At 35.8% G+C, this 21,279-nt stretch overlaps 3 protein-coding genes across 3 annotated transcripts; 1 reads left to right on the top strand and 2 right to left on the bottom strand.

Moving 5' to 3' along the window:
- Positions 1 to 295: 295 nt before the first annotated feature.
- LOC11410792 (putative receptor protein kinase ZmPK1) lies at positions 296 to 2,824 on the top strand. Its single transcript, XM_003599270.4, has one exon. The coding sequence runs from the start codon at positions 345 to 347 to the stop codon at positions 2,700 to 2,702; it is 2,358 nt and encodes a 785-aa protein (XP_003599318.1). The 5' UTR covers positions 296 to 344; the 3' UTR covers positions 2,703 to 2,824.
- Positions 2,825 to 5,067: 2,243 nt separating this feature from the next.
- On the bottom strand, positions 5,068 to 8,114 carry LOC11405230 (putative receptor protein kinase ZmPK1). Its single transcript, XM_003599272.4, has one exon. It carries the CDS (start codon positions 8,079 to 8,081, stop codon positions 5,679 to 5,681), a length of 2,403 nt encoding a protein of 800 aa, XP_003599320.1. The 5' UTR covers positions 8,082 to 8,114; the 3' UTR covers positions 5,068 to 5,678.
- Positions 8,115 to 9,749: 1,635 nt separating this feature from the next.
- LOC11405231 (putative receptor protein kinase ZmPK1) lies at positions 9,750 to 12,233 on the bottom strand. Its single transcript, XM_003599273.3, has one exon. The coding sequence runs from the start codon at positions 12,231 to 12,233 to the stop codon at positions 9,843 to 9,845; it is 2,391 nt and encodes a 796-aa protein (XP_003599321.1). The 3' UTR covers positions 9,750 to 9,842.
- Positions 12,234 to 21,279: the final 9,046 nt, after the last annotated feature.

The following is a 21,279-nucleotide window of genomic DNA, read 5'->3' as shown; positions in this document are numbered from 1 at the left end:
CTGTAATGAATAATGGTCAAAGAAAAATACAATAATTGAAAATAGAAAATTCATCGAAAGTGCAAGTTCTACTATTAATTATTCATGTTATTTCTACACGGCACATAACATTTGAATATAGAAAATATAAATGGACCAATGGTGGAATTAAACTGCAGGAAGTGTACATGTCAGATGTTCTAGTCTAATCTTAACTTACTTAATTTCATTACGACCGGATCAAAAGGCTAAAGTCAATGTTATATTTATACTAGTATATATACTTTTCAATTTTCATGATAAGAGTATAATGTTATATTTATGCGATGGCAATAATAAAACAATACATCTAGAGTCAAAGTAACATGATGCAAATGGCCTCTTCACCAATCTTGTTCACTATTCTCATCTTCCTCTTCCGTTTTCAGCACTCATCATCATTCTCCCTCTCAGTTGAAAAATTCGAAGATGACATTATAGTCTCACCTAAAGGTACATTCACAGCAGGTTTCTACCCTGTTGGAGAAAATGCTTATTCCTTTGCTATATGGTTCACCCAAAAACACAAAAATCTCAACAACGCTACCGTTGTTTGGGTGGCAAATCGTGACCAACCAGTTAACGGAAAACGCTCAACACTTTCCCTTCTTAAAACCGGCAACCTTGTATTAACCGATGCAGGGGTGTCCAATGTTTGGTCAACAGAAACAAACTCATCCAAATCACTTCAGTTGTTTTTGTACGAAACAGGAAACCTCGTTCTGAGAGAACAAGACATAAATGGTTTCGTTTTGTGGCAAAGTTTTGATTTCCCAACAGATACTCTCCTTCCTGATCAAGATTTGACTGGGTACATGAACCTTGTTTCGTCAAGAAGTGTCAACAACTATTCCTCTGGTTCCTACATGCTCTTTTTCGATTACCACAATAGCCTGTGTCTTCGCTACAATGGCGTGCAAAGTTCAAGCCTTTATTGGAATGCTGATAGGTTCACATACAATAGTAGCAGGGTAGCAACATTAAATCGGTTGGGAAACTTCCATTTTTTCTATTATTTCACTTTCAAAACAAGTGATTATGGAACAGTCCTACAAAGAAGATTGACCCTTGATATTGATGGTAATGTTCGAGTTTATAGCCGAAAACATGGGCAAGAGAATTGGTCAGTAACAGGGCAATTCCTCCAGCAACCTTGTCAAATACATGGGATTTGTGGACCTAATAGCGCTTGCAGTTATGATCCAAGAACTGGTAGAAAATGTTCGTGTCTTCCAGGTTATAGCATAATCAACAACCAGGACTGGTCTCAAGGATGCAAACCAAGCTTCAAATTTTCTTGCAACAAGACAAAGTCTCGTTTCATAGTCTTACCTCATCTTGAGTTTGACAACTTCGACAACCATGTATTCTACGAAAATTACACCTATAAACAATGTAAGCATTTGTGTTTGCGATTGTGTGAATGCATAGCCTTCCAATTTCGCTATATGACTGAAGAGGGTTTCTCTTATTGTTACCCAAAGACGCAGTTATTAAACGTACGCCGTTCAACGGAGTTTGAAGGCTCAGTCTTTCTGCGATTGCCAAAAAACAATACTGTTTTTTCGGAACAATATGATAGCTTGGTTTGTTTGGGAAATAAAGGAGTAAAACAATTAGGAAGATCATACATCACTTCCAAAGAAAATGAATCAGTGAAGTTCATGCTTTGGTTTGTGAGTGGCTTGGGCGGAATTGAGGTCTTATGCTTCTTTCTAGTAGGGTGTATGTTATATAAGAAGAATAGGAAGCAATCTATTGTTGTTATTCATGGGAATGATCTAGAGGAAGTTACAGGGTTTAGGAAATTCAGTTACTCTGAAATAAATCAAGCTACAAAAGGTTTTAGCGAAGAGATCGGAAGGGGAGCTGGAGGAACTGTATATAAAGGTGTTTTATCTGATAATCGAGTTGCTGCGATAAAGCGATTGCATGATGCAATTCAAGGAGGGAATGAGTTTCTTGCTGAAGTTAGCATCATTGGAAGGCTTAATCACATGAATTTGATAGGAATGTGGGGTTATTGTGCCGAGGGAAAACACAGATTGTTGGTTTATGAGTACATGGAAAATGGTACTTTAGCTGATAATCTCTCATCAAGTGAACTTGATTGGGGTAAAAGGTATAACATTGCTATGGGAACTGCAAAGGGTCTTGCTTATTTACACGAAGAGTGTTTGGAGTGGATTTTGCATTGCGATATAAAGCCACAAAACATACTTGTTGACTCGGATTATCAACCTAAGGTAGCAGATTTTGGTTTGTCTAAGCTATTGAATAGGAATGACCTTGATAATTCAAATTTCTCGAGGATTCGAGGGACAAGAGGTTACATGGCACCTGAATGGGTTTTCAACATGCAAATTACTTCAAAAGTGGATGTTTATAGCTATGGAGTTGTGGTGTTGGAGATAATTACTGGTAAGGGTCCAACAACAAGTATACCAAACAAAGATGGAGAAGACTTTTGTGATGAGAGCTTGGCAACATGGGTTAGGGAAAAAAGTAGAAAAGGATCTAAATTTGGTTGTTGGGTTGAGGAAATTGCTGACCCTAAATTGGGATCAAATTATGATGCAAAGAGAATGGAAACTTTGGCAAATGTTGCTTTGGATTGTGTGTCTGAAGAGAAAGATGTTAGACCCACCATGAGTCAAGTTGTTGAGAGGCTCATAAGTCATTAACATACCTATTAATGGCATGCACAATGAATAACCATCTCTCCTGTTTCACTTCTTGTAATTCAGTTATTTTCTAGATGTAATGTGATTTAAGAATGTATGATTAGGATATTAATTTGTTTTTCCTTTCTCTAGAGTAAACTTAGTTTAATAATTACGGAAATTATTGGCTCTGATGTAAAAAAAAATGATTTTGTAAAATTGATTTTAGTCAAAAATGGATTGAAACCTGATTTACATTTGGATACACTCATGTAAAAATGAACATGAAGTAAATTTGAGGTTAAAATAAACTGTAGAGGTAAAAACTCCAAATTCTATTGGCGAAGTGGAGGAGATAGTGGAGGATGTTAAGGTTTTGTCGTGGAGATGGTGTTTGAGTCGGTTGAATTTGCCGGCTTGTTTGTTTTACGAATGGAATTGGAACCCAAAAGAGTGTCTTTTGCGGTAGTGGAGCTGTTTTTTGCGACTTAGAGGTTGAGGCTGGGGTATGCTGCGGCTGCCGTTACCTTTTTCTGGTTTTATGTCAGCATGTATATAGCAGCCTCAATTTTTGTTTAGTTGATGGGCTGTTTTGTTGCCTCCTTCTGTCATTTTAGCGGTCTATTTTTTGGGTGGCCCAAAGGGGTTTTGGCTGTGGGGTTTTCTGGTTATGTCGGTGCCCTTTGTATTTAGTTTTTGTGCCTGCGAGTTTAGTTGTGCAACTTGTACACTCTCGACATGAATAATATTTGCTGATTCTGAAAAAAATTAGGAGACAGTACTAATTTTACTCATAAACCTCAAACATATTCAAATAAATTCTATACCTCTGAAATTAGTTGTCTAAGGTGTGTTTAATTAGAATGTAATCATAGTTTTCACATTTCTATCTTTTATATGCCATTTTGCCTATTTTAAGCTCAATCAAATAAATATGCATACAACCTCTTTTATCTTCCAATTTTCTAATTGTCACAAAGGAACAGGAGCTCTTTGTGCTCAATGGCCTTGAATACACAAAATGTCTTGTATAAATACGTTGAGGTTCATAAACCTTTTGCAACTGTTTTGTCGCAGATGCCCTTAAGATCTTGTGCCCTTTCCCATTTATTTACACTTCCCACTTCCATAATCCATAAACTTCCTCGTAACTTTCTATATTTGTTCTTGTGTGATCAATTCCTCACGACTTATATCTTTTTAACTTGGTCAAATAGTAAAGGGATTGTAACATTGGAACACCAGCAATACAGCTTCAAGAGTTATTACATTTAGGTGTTGGTTTGTGGGGTCATTTGACAATCCTGAAAACATTTGAGAGCGTTACATTTACGTGTAACTAGCCTAAAGTTGTGAATTGAAGAAACATCATGGTTTTTTATTATGTAAAGAAAAAGATAAATGCACAAATGTGGGAGATGAAAATTTTATTAATCCAGGGGTGAGTTTCTGAGTAATTTTCCACTTCATGGTCATTAAAAGAGATCTTTACTGATCCATGACTTGGCTTGGTCAACAAGTCTTTAATATTTGTAGGAATTCCATTTTTCTTGCACAAAGTTGATTAAGTAAACTACTATATATAGAAACATATATGAAACTGATACATATGAGCTTGAAAAAAAGTGAATCTATTACTCACTACACATATCATCTTGTGAAAAAGTAGTGACTTCTGAAGTTATTGTTTTACCATCTCCATATTGGACTTGCTGAGGTTCCTTGTCTCCACTAATCTATGTCAATCTCATGTGCAACGCCAATCATATTACCAATCATTTTACTATAACAAACTTCTAGGGCCAGTTTAAGGGAGGATAAGGCCCAAAAGAATAGTTCTAATTTGTCGACTGCAAATCCAATTATGGCCACATCGGTTGCATCTATATGTATTTTACCGCAATATAAAGGTTTGCTGCAACTGCAACTTCAATTTAAAACAAAACATATTGTGCGTGAGTGGTCATTTGTCAGTATATGTATCATTTTTATACTATAGAATTATAAGTATCATTTTCGGTTGGTTTTGGCAGCATAAAAAATCAATCAAGAAGCCTCAGGCTTTTATTCAAAACCATGTATTTGAGATAAAATTTGAAACGTGGTAGCAGAATATATGGTACTTACTGATGTTGCAGTTGAATCTATGCTTGAGAGATGTCCATAAAGTGGCTTGTTAGGATTAGAAAATCCCAAAGGAGTGGACCTTCCAAAAAGGCAGGGGCTGAGAAACCCACCAGTAAAGAACACAAATTCTATGTCACTTCTTATGTTTGTAACATGAAACTTTATTGAACCACTACAAGTTGTCACAATGCATTTCCCATTAAGCTCTTTCTTGCATTATACATAGCATTATTATTTCAAGATATATATAGTACTTTGCTATCGCACGGGTCTGTTACATTGTTAATCATTTATATTATTTGTCAGTGTACCATGAATTAATCTTTAAGGTATATTTGAATGTAGACAAATCAAGGACATAAAGTTCGATACAAAAAGTAATTGTATAAAAACTTGCAACAAATGCAACGGCGGACTTGGCCTGGTTGATTGCAGCATAAAAACTTGCAACAAAATCAACGGCGGACTTAGCAGTAAACTCATGGTTTATCTTTACAAATCAACAATAGTTTTCTTGGCCGCCTCGGCGTTATCCTCCAACAAGACCTTGCCATCCATCAGCTACTTGACCTTGGACTCCAAGCCTTTTTTACTTGAAGTTTAAGACCCTTGATGTGAACTCCCGCTTAGAAACATGCTTTTGAGCTTCCTACTTTTGCCTACCCTTAGACTCCAATTCGGTACAAAGATCCTTGACAAACTTGTCACCTATAGATTCTTCATTCTTCACTTTTCTTCCTTCTTCTTCACCTGTTCCAAACCAAACCTCTACTCTTCATACACTCAACTGCATCCATGACTTTGAATTGAATTAAGGAAGATAAACATGAAAACTAATAACCATCAAAGAAGGCTCTTAGTTTGTGCATATCATGAAGAATCATGTTCATGAGTTTGAAGCATTTCAACAACTTCACTCATGTTAGGTCTCATGTCTTTCTCTTCCTCAACACACTTTAGAGCAACCATTGTCAAAGTCTCCAATTTAACCATGTCATAATTTGATCCCAATGTAGGGTCTACTATTTGTTCCACCAAAGATTTCATTTCTGATAAATTCCTTCTTTTCTCTCTCACCCATGTTACCAAACTCTCATTATGAGTCTTTTCTCCGTCTGTGATTAAGATACCCGTCATTGCACTCTTCCCGGTAATCATCTCTAGCAGCACAACTCCATAGCTATAAACATCTACCTTGGAAGTGATTGGCAAGTTGAAAATCCATTCAGGTCCCATGTAACCTCTTGTTCCTCTCATCCTTGAGAAACTTGAATTATCAAAATTGTTCCTTTGTACTAACTTAGACAACCCAAAATCCGCTACCTTGGGTTGGTAATTGGAGTCAATTAGTATGTTTTGCGGCTTTATGTCACAATGCAAAATCCACTCCAAACATTCTTCATGTAAATAGGCAAGACACTTTGCAGTTCCGAGAGCAATTTTGTACCTCTTACCCCAATTAAGCGCATTTGATGACAAATTATCAGTTAAAGAACCTTTTTCCATGTACTCAAAAACTAACAATCTGTGTTTTCCCTCTGCACAATACCCCCACATACCAATCAAATTCATGTGGTTAAGCCTTCCAATGACGCTAAGTTCAGCAAGAAATTCACTCTCTTCTTTGTTTGCTTCATGCAATCTCTTTATAGCCACAACTCTATTATCAGATAATAAACCCTTATACACAGTTCCTCCAGCACCCTTTCCAATCTCTTGACTAAAACATTTTGTTGCTTGTTTTAGTTCCGAGTAAGTGAATTTTTGAAATCCTGTAGCTCCTGCAAGAACGTAGCCTTGATTATCTATAACAAAGTGCTCGCTATTCTTAAATAAGAAGAACCATATCATAAAAAAACATAGCGCCTCAATTACCCCTAAGCCAGACGCAAACCAAAGGATAATCTTCACTGATCCATTTTCTTTGTCTTCAACGTATGATTTTTTTAGTTGTTCTACTCCATCATTTCTCGAACAAACCAAGCTACCATTTTTTATAACATTTGCATGGACAGAAACATGTTCTCTTTTTGGCAATCGCAAATAGATTGATCCCTGAAAATTCGGTGAACTGAACCCATTTCGCAATTGTGACTTAGGATAGCAATAAAAAACACCTTCGTCATTAACCAAACGATATTGGAAGGCTATGCATTCACACATTCGCAAGCAGAACTGCTTACATTGTTTATAGGTGAAATTTGCTTGGTGCAAATAATCGTATCCATAAAAATCAACATGGGGTAAGCGTTGGAAGCGAGTCTTTGATTCTGTTTTGTTGTTGCATGAAAGTTGGAAGCTTGGTTTACACCCTTGAGACCAATCTTGATTATTGATCCTGTTATAACCAGGAAGACACACACACTTTCTTCCGGTTTTTGGATTGTTAATGGAATAGCTATTCGGTCCACAAATTCCATGTATTTTTAAAGGTTGTTGGTGGAATTGCCCTGAAATCAACCACTTCTCTTGCCCATGTTTTCGACTATAAGCACGAACATTACCATCAAAATCAAGAGTCAATCTTCGTTGGAGAACTGTCCCATAATCACTTGTCTTTAAAGTGAAATCATCGGAAGAACTAAAGTTACCCAAAACATCTAGTTTTGCCACCCTGCTACTGTTGTTTGAGGATCTACTAGCATCCCAACTAACGAGCCAAGGACTAGGCCAATAAATACTTGAAACTTGAGGGCCATCATAGAGAAGACGCAAGAGATTGTCGTTATCGAAGAAAAGTTTGTAAAAGCCCGAGGAATATTTGTTGCCACTTTTGGAGGAAACAAGTTTCATGTGCCTTGTGAAACTTTGATCAGGAAGGAGGGTATCTGTTGGAAAATCAAAGCTTTGCCACAAAACGAAACCAATTTTGTTGTGCTCTCTGAGGACGAGATTTCCTGTATCGTACAAAATCAACTCAAGTGGTTTGGATGAGTTAGTGTTTGTGGACCAAACATCAAAATGTCCCGCGTCAGTTAATACAAGGTTCCCGGTTTTGAGAAGGGAAAGTCTTGAGCATTTTCCGTTAACAGGTTGGTCACGATTTGCCATCCAAACAACGGTAGCGTTGGCGAGGTTTTTGTGTTTTTGAGTGAACCATATGGCGAATGAATAAGCATTTTCACCTACGGGATAAAAACCCGCAGTGAATGTGCCTTTTGGTGATATTATAATATCTTCTTCGTGTTTTTCAACCGAGAGAGAGAATGATGATGAGTGTTGAAAATGTAAGAGGAAGATAAGAATAGCAAAGATGATTAGTAAAGAAGCCATTCAAATAATGCTAGCTTGTTGATGTATTGTTTTGTTATTGTCATCTTATAAATACAGTATGGTCATAAAAAAGTATAGGTCAGGACTAAAATTTGTAGAAGGCGCCTAGAAAATATGTTAATAAAACAAAAGTATAGGTGACTTTAGCCGTCTTTCCCCACCATATGACCATAAATTGGTATTGATCCAACTTTCTTTTTTTGGTACAATATTGACTCAGACTTTTAATCCGGTTGTAAATTACAAGGAAAATTAACAAAAATATACAGACTTTTTTTTTTGACCAAAATAATATACAGATTTTTAAGTATAACACTCTTTTGAGAAAAAAAATTGTCCCTTTTCTAAGACTCTTTTAGTATCTCCAATCACATTAATTATTTTTTTACCACCATACCCCTATTTATTTGGCATCTCTATACTCCTTCTGTCCCAAAATGTATGTCGTTTTAGAAAAAATATTTGTTCTAAATTATATATCGCTTTACAATATCAATGTAATTTAAATTATGACTTTGCTCAATTAGAGACTTTGGCCGTGGTGACCCACCATGAGTCAAGTTGTTGAGAGGCTCCAAAGTCATGAACATGATTGTTGATTGTTTGCACAAAGAAGAGTACACCATCTATCATGGCTGTTAGTTCTCCTGTGGATCTTTGTTTATTCAAGTTTCTGAAGTCAATATTGATATTAATAATATTTTCGATCTACATTGGGAAAGTGAAACTAGTAAGAATGTTAGTTTTATCATAAAATTATGATGCAAAGAGAATGGAAACTTTGACAAATGTTGCTTTGGATTGTGTGGCTGAAGAAAAAGATGTTAGACCTACCATGAGTCAAGTTGTTGAGAGGCTCATAAGTCATTAACATAACTATTAATGGCATGCACAATGAATAACCATCTCTCCTTATTACTATTATTCAACTGTTTCACTTCTTGTAATTCAATTATTTTCTAGATGTAGTGTGATTTAAGAATGTATGATTAGGATATTAATTTTTTTCCTTACCTTACTGTTAACTTAGTTTAATAATTAGGGAAATTATTGGTTCTGATGTAAAAAAATATATTTTGTAAAATTGATTTTAGTAAGAAATGGATTGAATGTAAACTGATTTAAATTTGTATACACTCGTGTAAAAATGAACATGAACAGTAAATTTGAGGTACGGCAAAAGCTCCATAATCCATAAACTTCCTCATAACTTTCTATATTTGTTCTGGTGTGATCAAATCCTCACGATTCTGATCTTTTTAACTTGCTCAAAGAATAAAGGGAATGTAAACATTGGAACACCAACAAAAACAGCTTTAAGAGTTGTTACATTTACGTGTTGGTTTGTGCGGTCAATTGGCAATCATGTAAGCATTCGAGAGCGTTACATTTACGTGTAACTAGCCTAAAGTTGTGAATTGAAGAAATATGATGGTTTTTATAATTAAGCTGGCATACATCCTTTTATTTAATTTACTCGTTAATATTTACCAAATCTATGCTTTGTTTTTTGTAAATGACCTATGTACTCAACTATTTTTTGGTTGCAAACTACAAAAGAAAATGACCTATATAAATAGAGCAGTATGACTTAAAAAATTTGATAAGATGAAGATAAGCAGGGGAACTATAACAGCAATGAGAGCTGGCTCTTCATTGTGCAAACCATCAAGAATTATGTCCATGACTTTGAATTGAATTGAGAAAGATAAACATGAAAACTAATAACCATCAAAGATGGCTCTTAGTTTGTGCATATCATCAAGAATCATGTTCATGAGTTTGAAGCATTTCAACAACTTCACTCATGTTAGGTCTCATGTCTTTCTCTTCCTCAACACACTTTAGTGCAACCATTGTCAAAGTCTCCAATTTAACCATGTCATAATTTGATCCCAATGTAGGGTCTACTATTTGTTCCACCAAAGATTTCATTTCTAATAATTTCCTTCTTTTCTCTCTCACCCATGTTACCAAACTCTCATTATGAGTCTTTTCTCCATCTGTGATTAAGATACTTATCATTGCACTCTTCCCAGTAATCATCTCTAGCAGCACAACTCCATAGCTATAAACATCTACCTTGGAAGTGATTGGCAAGTTGAAAATCCATTCAGGTGCCATGTAACCTCTTGTTCCTCTCATCCTTGAGAAACTTGAATTATCAAGATTGTTCCTTTGTAGTAACTTAGACAACCCAAAATCCGCTACCTTGGGTTGGTAATTGGAGTCAATTAGTATGTTTTGCGGCTTTATGTCACAATGCAAAATCCACTCCAAACATTCTTCATGTAAATATGCAAGACACTTTGCAGTTCCGAGAGCAATTTTATACCTCTTACCCCAATTAAGTGCATTTGATGACAAATTATCCGCTAAAGAACCTTTTTCCATGTACTCAAAAACTAACAATCTGTGTTTTCCCTCTGCACAATACCCCCACATACCAATCAAATTCATGTGGTTAAGCCTTCCAATGACGCTAACTTCAGCAAGAAATTCACTCTCTCCTTTGTTTGCTTCATGCAGTCTCTTTATAGCCACAACTCTATTATCAGATAATAAACCCCTATACACAGTTCCTCCAGCACCATTTCCAATCTCTTGACTAAAACATTTTGTTGCAAGTTTTAGTTCCGAGTAAGTGAATTTTCGAAATCTTGCTCCTGCAAGAACGTAGCCTTGATTATCTCTAACAAAGTGCTTCTTATTCTTAAATAAGAACCACCATATCATAAAGAAGCACAAGGCCTCAATTACCCCTAAGCCAGAAGTAAACCAAAGCATGAACTTCATTGGTCCATTTTCTTCGTCTTCAACATATGATCTTCTTAGTTGTTTTACTTCATTATTTCTAGAACAATCCAAGATATCATTTTTTACAACATTCTCATGGAAATGAACATGCTTTCTTTTTGGCAATCGCAAGAAGATTGATCCTTGAAAATTTGGTGAACTGAATCCATTTTGTAATTGTGACTTAGGATAGCAATAAGATACACCCAGGTCCAAACGATACTGGAAGGCTATGCATTGGCACATTCTCATGCATAAATGCTTACATTGTTTATAAGTGTAATTTGCTTGGTAATCATCATCGTATCCATAAAACTGAACACGTGATAAGCGTTGGAAACGAGTCTCTAACTCGGTTTTATTGTTGCATGAAAGTTGGAAGCTTGGTTTGCACCCTTGTGACCAATCTTGATTATGGATCCTCCTAAAACCAGGAACACACAAACATTTCCTACCAATTCTTGCATTGTTAATGCAAAAGCTATTAGGTCCACAAATTCCATGTATTTTGAAAGGTTGTTGGTGGAATTGTCCTGAAATTGACCACTTCTCTTGTCCGTGTTTTCGGCTATAAACACGAACATTACCATCAAAGTCTAAGGTCAATCTTCGTAGGAGCACTGCCCCATAATCGCTTGTCTTTAAAGTAAAATCATCGGAAGATCTAAAGTTCCCCCAAACGTCTAGTTTTGCAACCCTGCTACTATTATAGGAAGATCTACCAGTCTCCGAGGTCACGAGCCAAGGATATGGCCAGTAAATACTAGAAACTTGAGGGCCATCATAGAGAAGACTTAAAAGATTATCATTGTTGAAAAGAAGCTTATAGAACCCTGATGAATATACGTTGTCACTTTTCGAGGAAACAAGTTTCATGTACCTTGTGAAACTTTGATCAGGAAGGAGGGTATCTGTTGGAAAATCAAAGCTTCGCCACAAAATGAAACCATTTGTTTTGCGTTCTCGGAGAACAAGGTTTCCTATGTCATATAAAAACAACTCAAGTGGTTTGGATGAGTTAGTATTTGTGGACCATACATTGGAATGTCCTGCATCGGTTAAGACGAGGTTGCCGGTTTTGAGAAGGGAAAGTGTTGAGCGTTTTCCGTTAACTGGTTGGTCACGATTTGCCATCCAAACAACAGTAGCGTTGTTTAGATTTTTGTGTATTTGAGTGAACCATATGGCAAAGGAATAAGCATTTTCACCGACGGAATAAAAGCCTGCGGTAAATGTACCTTTGGGTGACATTATAATGTCTTGTTCGGGTTTTTCCACTGAGAGGGAGAATGATGATGAATGTTGAAAATGGAAGAACAAGATGAGAAAAGTGAAGAAGTTTAGTGAAGAAGCCATTGGTATTATGCTATGTTGTTATGTTTTCTTATTGGGATCATATAAATATAGTATGGTCATGTAGAAAGTATGCGCATAAATATAGTATCGGTGACTGACTTTAGAGCCTTGGTTCCCATGGGATGACCGTAATCGTTATTGACCCAATAATACTCACTTTACAAGCTGGTTTTTATGCTCAACCACAAATTATAAAATCATGTATATTTCCTGCATGTAAATTCCACCACCGGTTCATTTATTTCTTCGTAAAGTTCACGTTCGAATTATTCAACTTTTCCTTACTGTTGGAATGTGATGTGCCGTGTAGGAGTGACATAAATAGTGGTCTTCCTCTTTCTAAGAATTTTCTATTCCCAATCGGGGTCTTTTTCTTGGACAATTCTCCCCTCAATGTCTCCATCCATCTCATTGAATAAATGGTGAAGTTAATAACAAAATATTCGATGAAGCAACAATATTAAAAAAAAAAAAATCAATAATATTTTTATTTTAGTTTGTAGATACTGTAACACCCGTTTCAAATTATTTAATTGAGTCTAGAAGTTATTTAGATGAGTTTATATTATATTTATATGATATATGTGTGATTTAAGAGGTTTATATGATTGAGGTGGTTTTATATGATTTTATGAGAAGTTGTGACTTATTTTATTGTTTAGTAAAATAAGATTTGAAAATAAAATAAATATTGAGTTTAGGGGTTGTTTTGAGATTTTAGAGAGTTTTGGGGGAGAAAGAGAAATAAGATAAGATAGTTGGAGGAGATATAAATAGGAAAGACCTAATTAGAAAAAATAAAAACGTACGTACGATCAGTTTTTGGAAAAAAGGAGAAAAAGTCAAGAGAAGATCAAGAAGACCTAGAGGCTGCGATTTTGAGTTATAAGGTAAGGGTGAGACTAACTTTGCAATTCTATTAAGTCTCTGATTCAATGGTTGTGTTTAACATGATGTAGGATGAATTTAAGAGGAATCGGAAACTAGGTCAAATTGGTAGAATTTATAATTAAACGGTGAAAAATTGTTAGATTGATGTAGAAACTGTCCCTAGACCTTAGATAATGATTATGATGAATTCTGGAATCGAAGTTAGGCTTAAAACCATGAGAATTAGTGATTTTTCTTAAAAACTGCACTTCTGCCCGTAGTGACATTCATCGCTCGCCTCCCAAGCCATGATCCTTGCCACGACGAGTGATGAACTTCATTGCTCGCCTCGCGAGCAACCTTTCCCGCCTCGCGAGTTGCACGTCGCAGCTCGCCATAGTGAGCAGATGAACTCGCCTAGCGAGCTTGACCAGAGAGCATGCAAGATTTCGTGATTTTGACTTTTGAGTTGATCCTTAGATGCTTTTGAGTGCCTAAACATGTCTAATAATGATTAGGAAAGAATGTAGGATGAGATTGAACCTGGAAAGATTGTAGAATGAAACTTGTGGGATTCTGACCTGAACTCGCCACGGCGAGCAGAGGCTCTCGCCTCGCGAGTGACCCAGAAACAGAGTGTCTTGTTAGGTTTTACGACCTTTGTTGCACGAATCGTTGAGAGTTGAACTTTGGGGTAGTATTGGGACTTAATGAGGATGTTAATTATAATCTGTGAAGCTGTTTAAGATGTGTTGATGTTGATTATGTTGTGATATAATGTTATGTGCATTACTTGAAGTATAATGGAATATTTAAGATGATGTTGACTTGCAATTGATATTATTATGTCATGCTGTTTTTGTATACTGCCTATGTTGTTGTTGTTATTTAACTAAGCTGCATGAGTCGGTCTAAGTTGAAGAAGATGATGATGTTCCAAATTATTGGACTATATAAGAGGTTGTCGAATTAAGATGTTTAAGAGGTCGAGTCCATGCATTAGCATTTCATTGTTGGGGGCTTGATGCCCTAGAGCTTTGTACTCAACATGTTGGAGTTTTAGCTCAATTAGCGATGGGGGCTTGATGCCCTGTGTTATCATGGTTTTTGGGTGCCAAGCCATTAATTGGACTTGAACCTTTTGACCGTTGATATCTCTCTTTTTTCTTGGGAAGGGCAAAATTGAGAAAAAACCCTTAGATTCTAAGTTCGGGGGTCATTTTCGCTACGGGAAGGTGTTAGGCACCCGGAGCGATTATGATATTCCATAAGAACCGTTCTCCTAAGTTTATTTCTACGCTTTCATTTTTATTGCCTACTTATTGAAAGAAGTTTTATTTGAGTGAAGAATGGGGGTGAGAAGAAGTAGAATTTAATTTTTATTTCGGCTTGGAGGGGTTAAAGTCCCTTGCCTACGTACCGTTTTACGGGATCAAAACCGGCGTAGTTCTTGCTAAAAAGACTTGTTGTTTTTTTTTGTTTTAATTGTTTGATTTTAAATTTTGAAAATGATTTTGAAGAAGGGGATTGAGAGGCTTCATGAGCATTAGAGTATGAAAAAGTGGGGGTTTGTTTAGTGATTTTGCAAAAAGTCTAAATAATTAGATTTATTTGAGAATTTTATTAAGAAAATAAAAGGTGAAAAATGGTTGGAGTTTTGACTCTATTTTTATGAAAAATATTTGAAGCGAGTTTGTTTGCATATTTTTGGAAAAAGTTGGATTTTCTCTAAGTGTTTAAACCTAAGCATTCATCTAACCATGCAATCCTAGGCATACATCTAGGGTGAGTGTGTGCGTGCCGGTGCGCCATAGTGTCCATAGTCCATATTACAAAAATTGCCTAAATACATTCTATGGCCTCTTTGCCAAGCTACAAACCAATGATAACAAATTACATCACCGAATGAATTAAAACTTGCAAAAATAAATGCTAAGCTAAAGAAAGTGGAGGAGATAGTGAAATGCTATGAAATGTATGGCACATGAGATGAAATGGTTAGTAATCATAAAGCACAAAATAGTAGGAAATAAACAAAAAGAAATTGCATAAGAATGGCAAAAAGAAAGTAATAAAGTGGTAAGAACCTAAAAAAATTTGATATGATACCCAAATGACCTTGTGACCCATAATTCTCACATCATGGCAATTTTGAAAGAGATTTTGTTTCAAGCCATGATATGAAATTAATAGAGACACATGCAAGCAAAGTATCACACCAAATTCATAGAGGAATTTGACACTTTATTCCTTAAGACAAACACTTGTTGCTTGCAAAACAAGAAATTTACAAAATCATATCCAAAAACAGCAAAAAAGGCACATGACCAGAGGCATATTCATCACAAGATTGTGTATCATTTATTCATGTCACATATCAAAGTGTCAAGAACAAAAACATAACCAAAATAATACCAAAAATGTGAAAACACATGGGAATTAATTATGCCATTTTACAATTTTTTTTTTTCATGCAAAACACCATAGAAATACCAAAAATATATCAAGAAACAACTAGGATTTTTTAGGAATTTTTTGTAAAAAATGTGAGCAAGCAACAGGTTCAGATAGCAAGAAAGACAGTGCAAATAGCAAGAAAAAAAACAAAAAACGTAGAAAAAACAAAGAATAAAGCCCAAGCCCAAAACCACAGGATCCGGATGCACAGGGAGCGTTGGATTGATCCAGGGAGGGAAACCCTAGATCCAACGCTCAGGATTGAAGGGATTGGACCGGTCTTGAACCGGTCCGGTTCAGTTGCTTATATAAACACGCTAGCACCGGTTTTTTCAGTTTTACAAACCCTTTCTCTCTCTAAACTTCTCTTCTCTCGCCTCTCTCTAAACTCACCGCCGGTGAGGATGAAGCAACGGCGGAGACCTTGAAGGTCCGCCGGAAACTTCATCTTCTCCGGCGAGCCTATGAACTCTCCGGTGACCTAATTTTCCAGAACTTAAAAATTTTCACATCAATTGATTCGTCTCCTTATTCTAAGTATGATTTTGGCACTGGTTTTTACAAACAAATCTTGAAACGACGTAGATCGGAAAAAACTTTGTACGGTTTTGAAACTAATTTTTTTTATCTTTTTTGAAAGAGCATGCTTAGATCTTTACGGATCTACATCGTTTCGTTGTTTATTACTTCTCTGGTGCTTATTCTTGCTTACAAGTCCTGGATCCTTATGGATCTATGTTTTGTGTTTACGGTTACGATTTTATCTTGATGATTCTGGAAATTTTTTAGATCTGTTTGCAGGTTTAACTGTGATTACAACTTTTTAAAGAGAAAGATGAGTTTTACCTGAGTTTTGGTTGAAACTTCTGATAGAGAAAATCTTCGGAAAACTTGAATATTCTTGACGAATCTTTGATTTTCTCTGGACCGAAAATAAATCGGTTTACCGGTTCTGTTTCTTCATCTTCTCCGATTCTTTCTCTACTTCTCTCTCTGTGATTACGTGCTTGAGCTTGCTTCTTGCTTCTTAGATCTGCGTGAGAGAATCCCTGTGATCAGTGCTTGAGCTTGCTTCAATGTGAGCTCGCACTTAGAATTGTAGGAGAATCTCCAATCCAGTGATGAAGATTCACACGAATCTCTGAGGATTGATGTGAAATTCGTTGATTTCTGATGAACTTTGGAGTTTCTGGAAACGGTTAGGGTTTTGTGTTCTTGGTGTTCTTGAGGAATTCTGGGGAAATTTTCTGTTTTGATTCAATTGCTGAGAGAGAGAGAATTGGATTTGTGTTTATGAGTTGGCATGTGATTAATGTATCTGATCCTGACTTGTACAGTAAATGCGCCTTTTATAGGCTGCCATGTGTGCTTCTGAACCAATGAGAAAATGACACCTGTCTTGGACTTAAGGACCTTGCTGCAAAAAGGAAAAATAAAAGGACTAAACTGCAATAATAATAAAAAGGACTGAAATGGAATTTTCAAATATTTTGGACTAAAATGTAATTTTAAAAAAAGTTCTGGACTGAAAAGCAACTTTGGACCTCTTTGAGGACCAAAATGCAAAAATAAAAATAAAATTGAAATAAAATTGGTAACCTGACAAAACGTAAAGCGAAACAAAAAAATAAAATTGACAAAACGGACTAAAACGAACCAATGGTTTAAATGAGGTACTTCAAAGTAACCTCTCTATGCCAAAATTTTGTGTGAAATGACCAAAATGCCCCTAGGGCTAAAAATGACCTAAACAGATTCAAATTGACTTGACACTGACTCAGATGCAAGTTTGAAATGAATTTAACAAGGTTTACTGATGAAATGTTAAAAAATCAATCTGAAAAGACTCAGAGACAGTCACAAGGATGAAAATGGGTCCCACTGCCGGAAATGACCAAAATACCCTTCTGTATGACTTTTTTTGCAAATTTTGAAATAAACTGTAGAAAAAGCAACGTAATGATTCAGAGACACTTTTGAATGACTTACAAGACAAGTAAAGACATTTCGAAAGGTTTTATGCAAGAAAAACATAGGTGGAATTGTGATTGAAAATACTGCGAAGCAGAGACAATTTGAACTGTGCAGTTGAAATTCGATAATTGACAAAGTTTGAAATGAAATTGGACCCAGTATTTTTTAGGTCCAAAAACAGGGTATAACACCCTGGAAGTATATTAATACTCAAATAGCGATGGGGGCTTGATGCCCTGTATTGGTACCACATGCATATAAGAGGTCTAAGTTGCATAGTTGCATTTGTTGAGTCGATGATGATAAGATGTGAAGTTGTGATTACTTATATGAATTGTTAACGAAGTGATTTATGATATATTATTATCTATGATGAATAATAAGATGTGTTTATGTTGTTAAATATAATTGTTGAATTATATGCTTAATATTATTGTTTTGTGAAATCTCATCCCTTCTGCTTGGAAATGTTGCTCTTCGTATGAGTAACTTGCAGGTGATCCAGAGTAGGTTGTTGTGTTTGCTGTCGTGAGTGGCCTTTCCTCACTGAGTCTTAGGTTGCTCTGATATGTAACAGGATGAGGTTTTTGATTGCATGCTTCTATTCCTTTACATATTGACTTATTGAATTATGATTAAGTTGTTTGAACTGATTTTATGAGGTGTTTTGATGAGGCCTGCGTGCCAAGATTTTTTATGATGTTGAATTAATTCCGCTGCTATTACGTTGATGATTTATGCTGAAGGATAAATTATTATTTATCTATTTAAGATTTTTAAGAAGTGTGATATCCCGTTTATGTGATGTTTTACTCTGATTATTGTTTGAAATTTTTAAGTTGGGAAAATGGGGTGTTACAGGTACTCTCTCCGTCCTAAAATGATTCATCTTGTTTGATTTTTTTTTTAAGAAATAAGCTTATTGCTTCTCATTATTGATCAAAGCAGAAATATAATGTAGAATATTGTGATAAATATGAAAACTAGCATTATATGGTGTTTCCTTAACTAGACTATGGGCAACACCATTGATTTGTCACAACATTGTTGTATTGTTTCCACAACATTGTTTAAACAATGTTGAATATGGAAGTGTGGAACAATGTTGTGGAAACAATACAACAAATTGTTGACTGAGTCGAGTTTTTTTTTAACAGTCGAAAGAATGCAAAAGAAGTGTGAAACTGGTGCCCTCCAAATAGTATGCAAAGTGAGAATGTGAAATGGACAAAACCAGTAGAAGGGAGATGTTATACCCTGTTTTTGGACCTAAAAGTACTGGGCCCAATTTCATTTCAAACTTTGTCAATTATTAAATTTCAACTGTACAGTTCAAATTGTCTCTGCCTCGCAGTATTTTCAACCACAATTTCATCTATGTTTTTCTTGCATAAAACCTTTTGAAATGTCTTTACTTGTCTTATAAGTCATTCACAAGTGTCTCTGAATCATTACATTGTTTTTCCTACAAATTTATTTCAAAATTTGCAAAAAGTCATACAGAAGGGTATTTTGGTCATTTCCTGCAGTGGGACCCATTTTCATCCTTGTGACTGTCTCCGAGTCTTTTCAGATTGTTTTTTAAAACATTTTATCAGTAAACCTTATTAAACTCATTTCAAACTTGCATCTGAGTCAGTGTCAAGTCAATTTGAATCTGTTTAGGTCATTTTTAGCCCTAGGGGCATTTTGGTCATTTCACACAAAATTTTGGCATAGAGAGGATACTTTGAAGTACCTCATTTAAGCCATTGGTTCGTTCTAGTCCGTTTTGTCAATTTTATTTTTTGTTTCGCTTTACGTTTGGTCAAATTATGTTTTTTACTCAATTTTATTTTTAATTGTATTTTGGTCCCTCAATTGAGGTCCCAAAATTGCATTTTGTCCAAACAGTTTTTTTAATTTCATTTCAGGCCTTTTTAGTCAATTTTGCAGTTTAGTCCTCAAATTCTTTGTTTTTGCAGAAAGGTCCAGAAGCCAAATTTGCCAAAGCCGTGTCTTTTTTTTTTTTTCAAGTCCAGGTGTCCTTTTCTCATTGGTTCAGAAGCATACATGTCAAGCTATAAAAGGTGTACAGTGCCACGCAGAGCCATTAATTACACGCCAACTCATAAACACAAATCCAATTCTCTCTCTCGGAGCTATTGAATCAAAACAGAAAATCTCTCAAAATTTCTCAAGAACACCAAGAACATTCAAACCCTAACCGTTTCTGAACCAATCCCAAATCAACTCAAATCAACCAGAACCATTACAAATCAACAAAAGAACCACAAATCAGTGCAGAATCATCAAGATTCCTCACAATTCTCAGAGATTCTGCATCAAATCTTCATCACCGAATTGATTTCCTTCGCAATTCAAAGTGAGAATTCGCCATTGGCGAACTCCAGCACTGATCACGAAGGATTTGAGAGTTTGAGAAGAAGAAGAAAAGAAGCAAAGCTGAAACCGGTAAACCGATTTATTTTCGGTCCAAAAGCAAGCAGAAGAATCAAAATCATCAAGAACATTCAAGTTTTTTTCCAAAGATTTTCCTCCATTAAAAGTTTCAGCCAAAACTTCAGGTAAAACTCATTTCCTCTCTCAAAAAGTGTTAATCATAGTTTAAACCTGTAAAAAATCACGCAAGCAAAGCATATCAAAAAAATTTCCAGAGTTCAAAGAAAACCGTAACCGTAAGCACGAAACCTAGATCCATAAGGATCTAAGTTTTGAAAGCAAGAACGAGTACCAGAAAAGTGATCAGACGACGAAACGATGTAGATCTTTAAAGATCTAAGCGTTTTTGTTCAAAAATCAAAAAAAACATTTCAAAACCGTATAAAGTTTTTTCCAAGATCTATGTCGTTTCAAGCTGTATTTGAAAAAATGGTTGCTGGATTCGTGTTTAGGGTTAAAGGACGAATCAAAAGAAGTAAGAATCTTTGAAATCTGGAAAATTAGGTCACCGGAAACTGCATGAACTCACCGGAGAAGATGAAGTTTCCGGCGGACCTTCAAGGTCTCCGCCGTAGCTTCATCCTCGCCGACGGCGAGGTTAGAGAGAGGTAAGAGAAGAGAGAAGAGTTAGAGAGAGAATGAGAGTAACCAAATGAAAAAAAACCGGTGCCAGTCCCTTTATATAGCCAGTGAACCGGACCGGTTCAGAACCGGTCCATTCCCCTTTGATTCCTGGCCGTTTGATCTAGGGTTTCAGGATCCTGGATCAATCGTGTGGCTCCTGTGCATCCGGACCTTGTAGTTTTGGGCTTTGGGTTGGGCTTAGGTTTCTTTTTACGTTTTTGTTTATTTTCTGCTATTTGCACCATTTTTCTTTGCTGTTTGAACCCCTGCATGCTTAATTTTTCTCTAAAAAATCTCCAAAGATTATCACATGTTTCTTGATGTTTTTTCATGTCTTTTTTCTATTTCTCAATGGTTTTAATATGATAAAAAAGGGCATGTGATATTTCTTGTTTAAATAAGTGTGTTTAGACATAAACTTGTGCATTTTTTAGTAGCATATCCCTCATGAATTGTTGACATGTGATTTGAACTTTTGGAATGCAATTTTATGATAAATTTGTTGCTGATCCTATGTGTGGCTTGCTGCTTGTGAATATGAATTTCATTTTTCTTCTTGCCTTGCAATTAGTATGTGTTTTAATAATAAATAAGGTGCAAAATGTCTTGAAAATGTGTCATGAGTTTTAGCTTGAATATGTCCTATTAATTCTCACCTTATGGCACAAAGCAAGACCTC

This window comes from Medicago truncatula, chromosome 3 (assembly GCF_003473485.1).
Source record: "Medicago truncatula cultivar Jemalong A17 chromosome 3, MtrunA17r5.0-ANR, whole genome shotgun sequence".
NCBI lineage: Eukaryota > Viridiplantae > Streptophyta > Magnoliopsida > Fabales > Fabaceae > Medicago > Medicago truncatula.
The sequence above is the reverse complement of the archived record's forward strand: the minus strand, read 5'-3'. Positions and strand labels throughout refer to the sequence as shown.

Excerpts from the sequence above, each read along its gene's own strand:
- LOC11410792 (XM_003599270.4), top strand. The coding sequence starts at position 345 with ATGATGCAAATGGCCTCTTCACCAATCTTGTTCACTATTCTCATCTTC.
- LOC11405230 (XM_003599272.4), bottom strand. The coding sequence starts at position 8,081 with ATGGCTTCTTTACTAATCATCTTTGCTATTCTTATCTTCCTCTTACAT.
- LOC11405231 (XM_003599273.3), bottom strand. The coding sequence starts at position 12,233 with ATGGCTTCTTCACTAAACTTCTTCACTTTTCTCATCTTGTTCTTCCAT.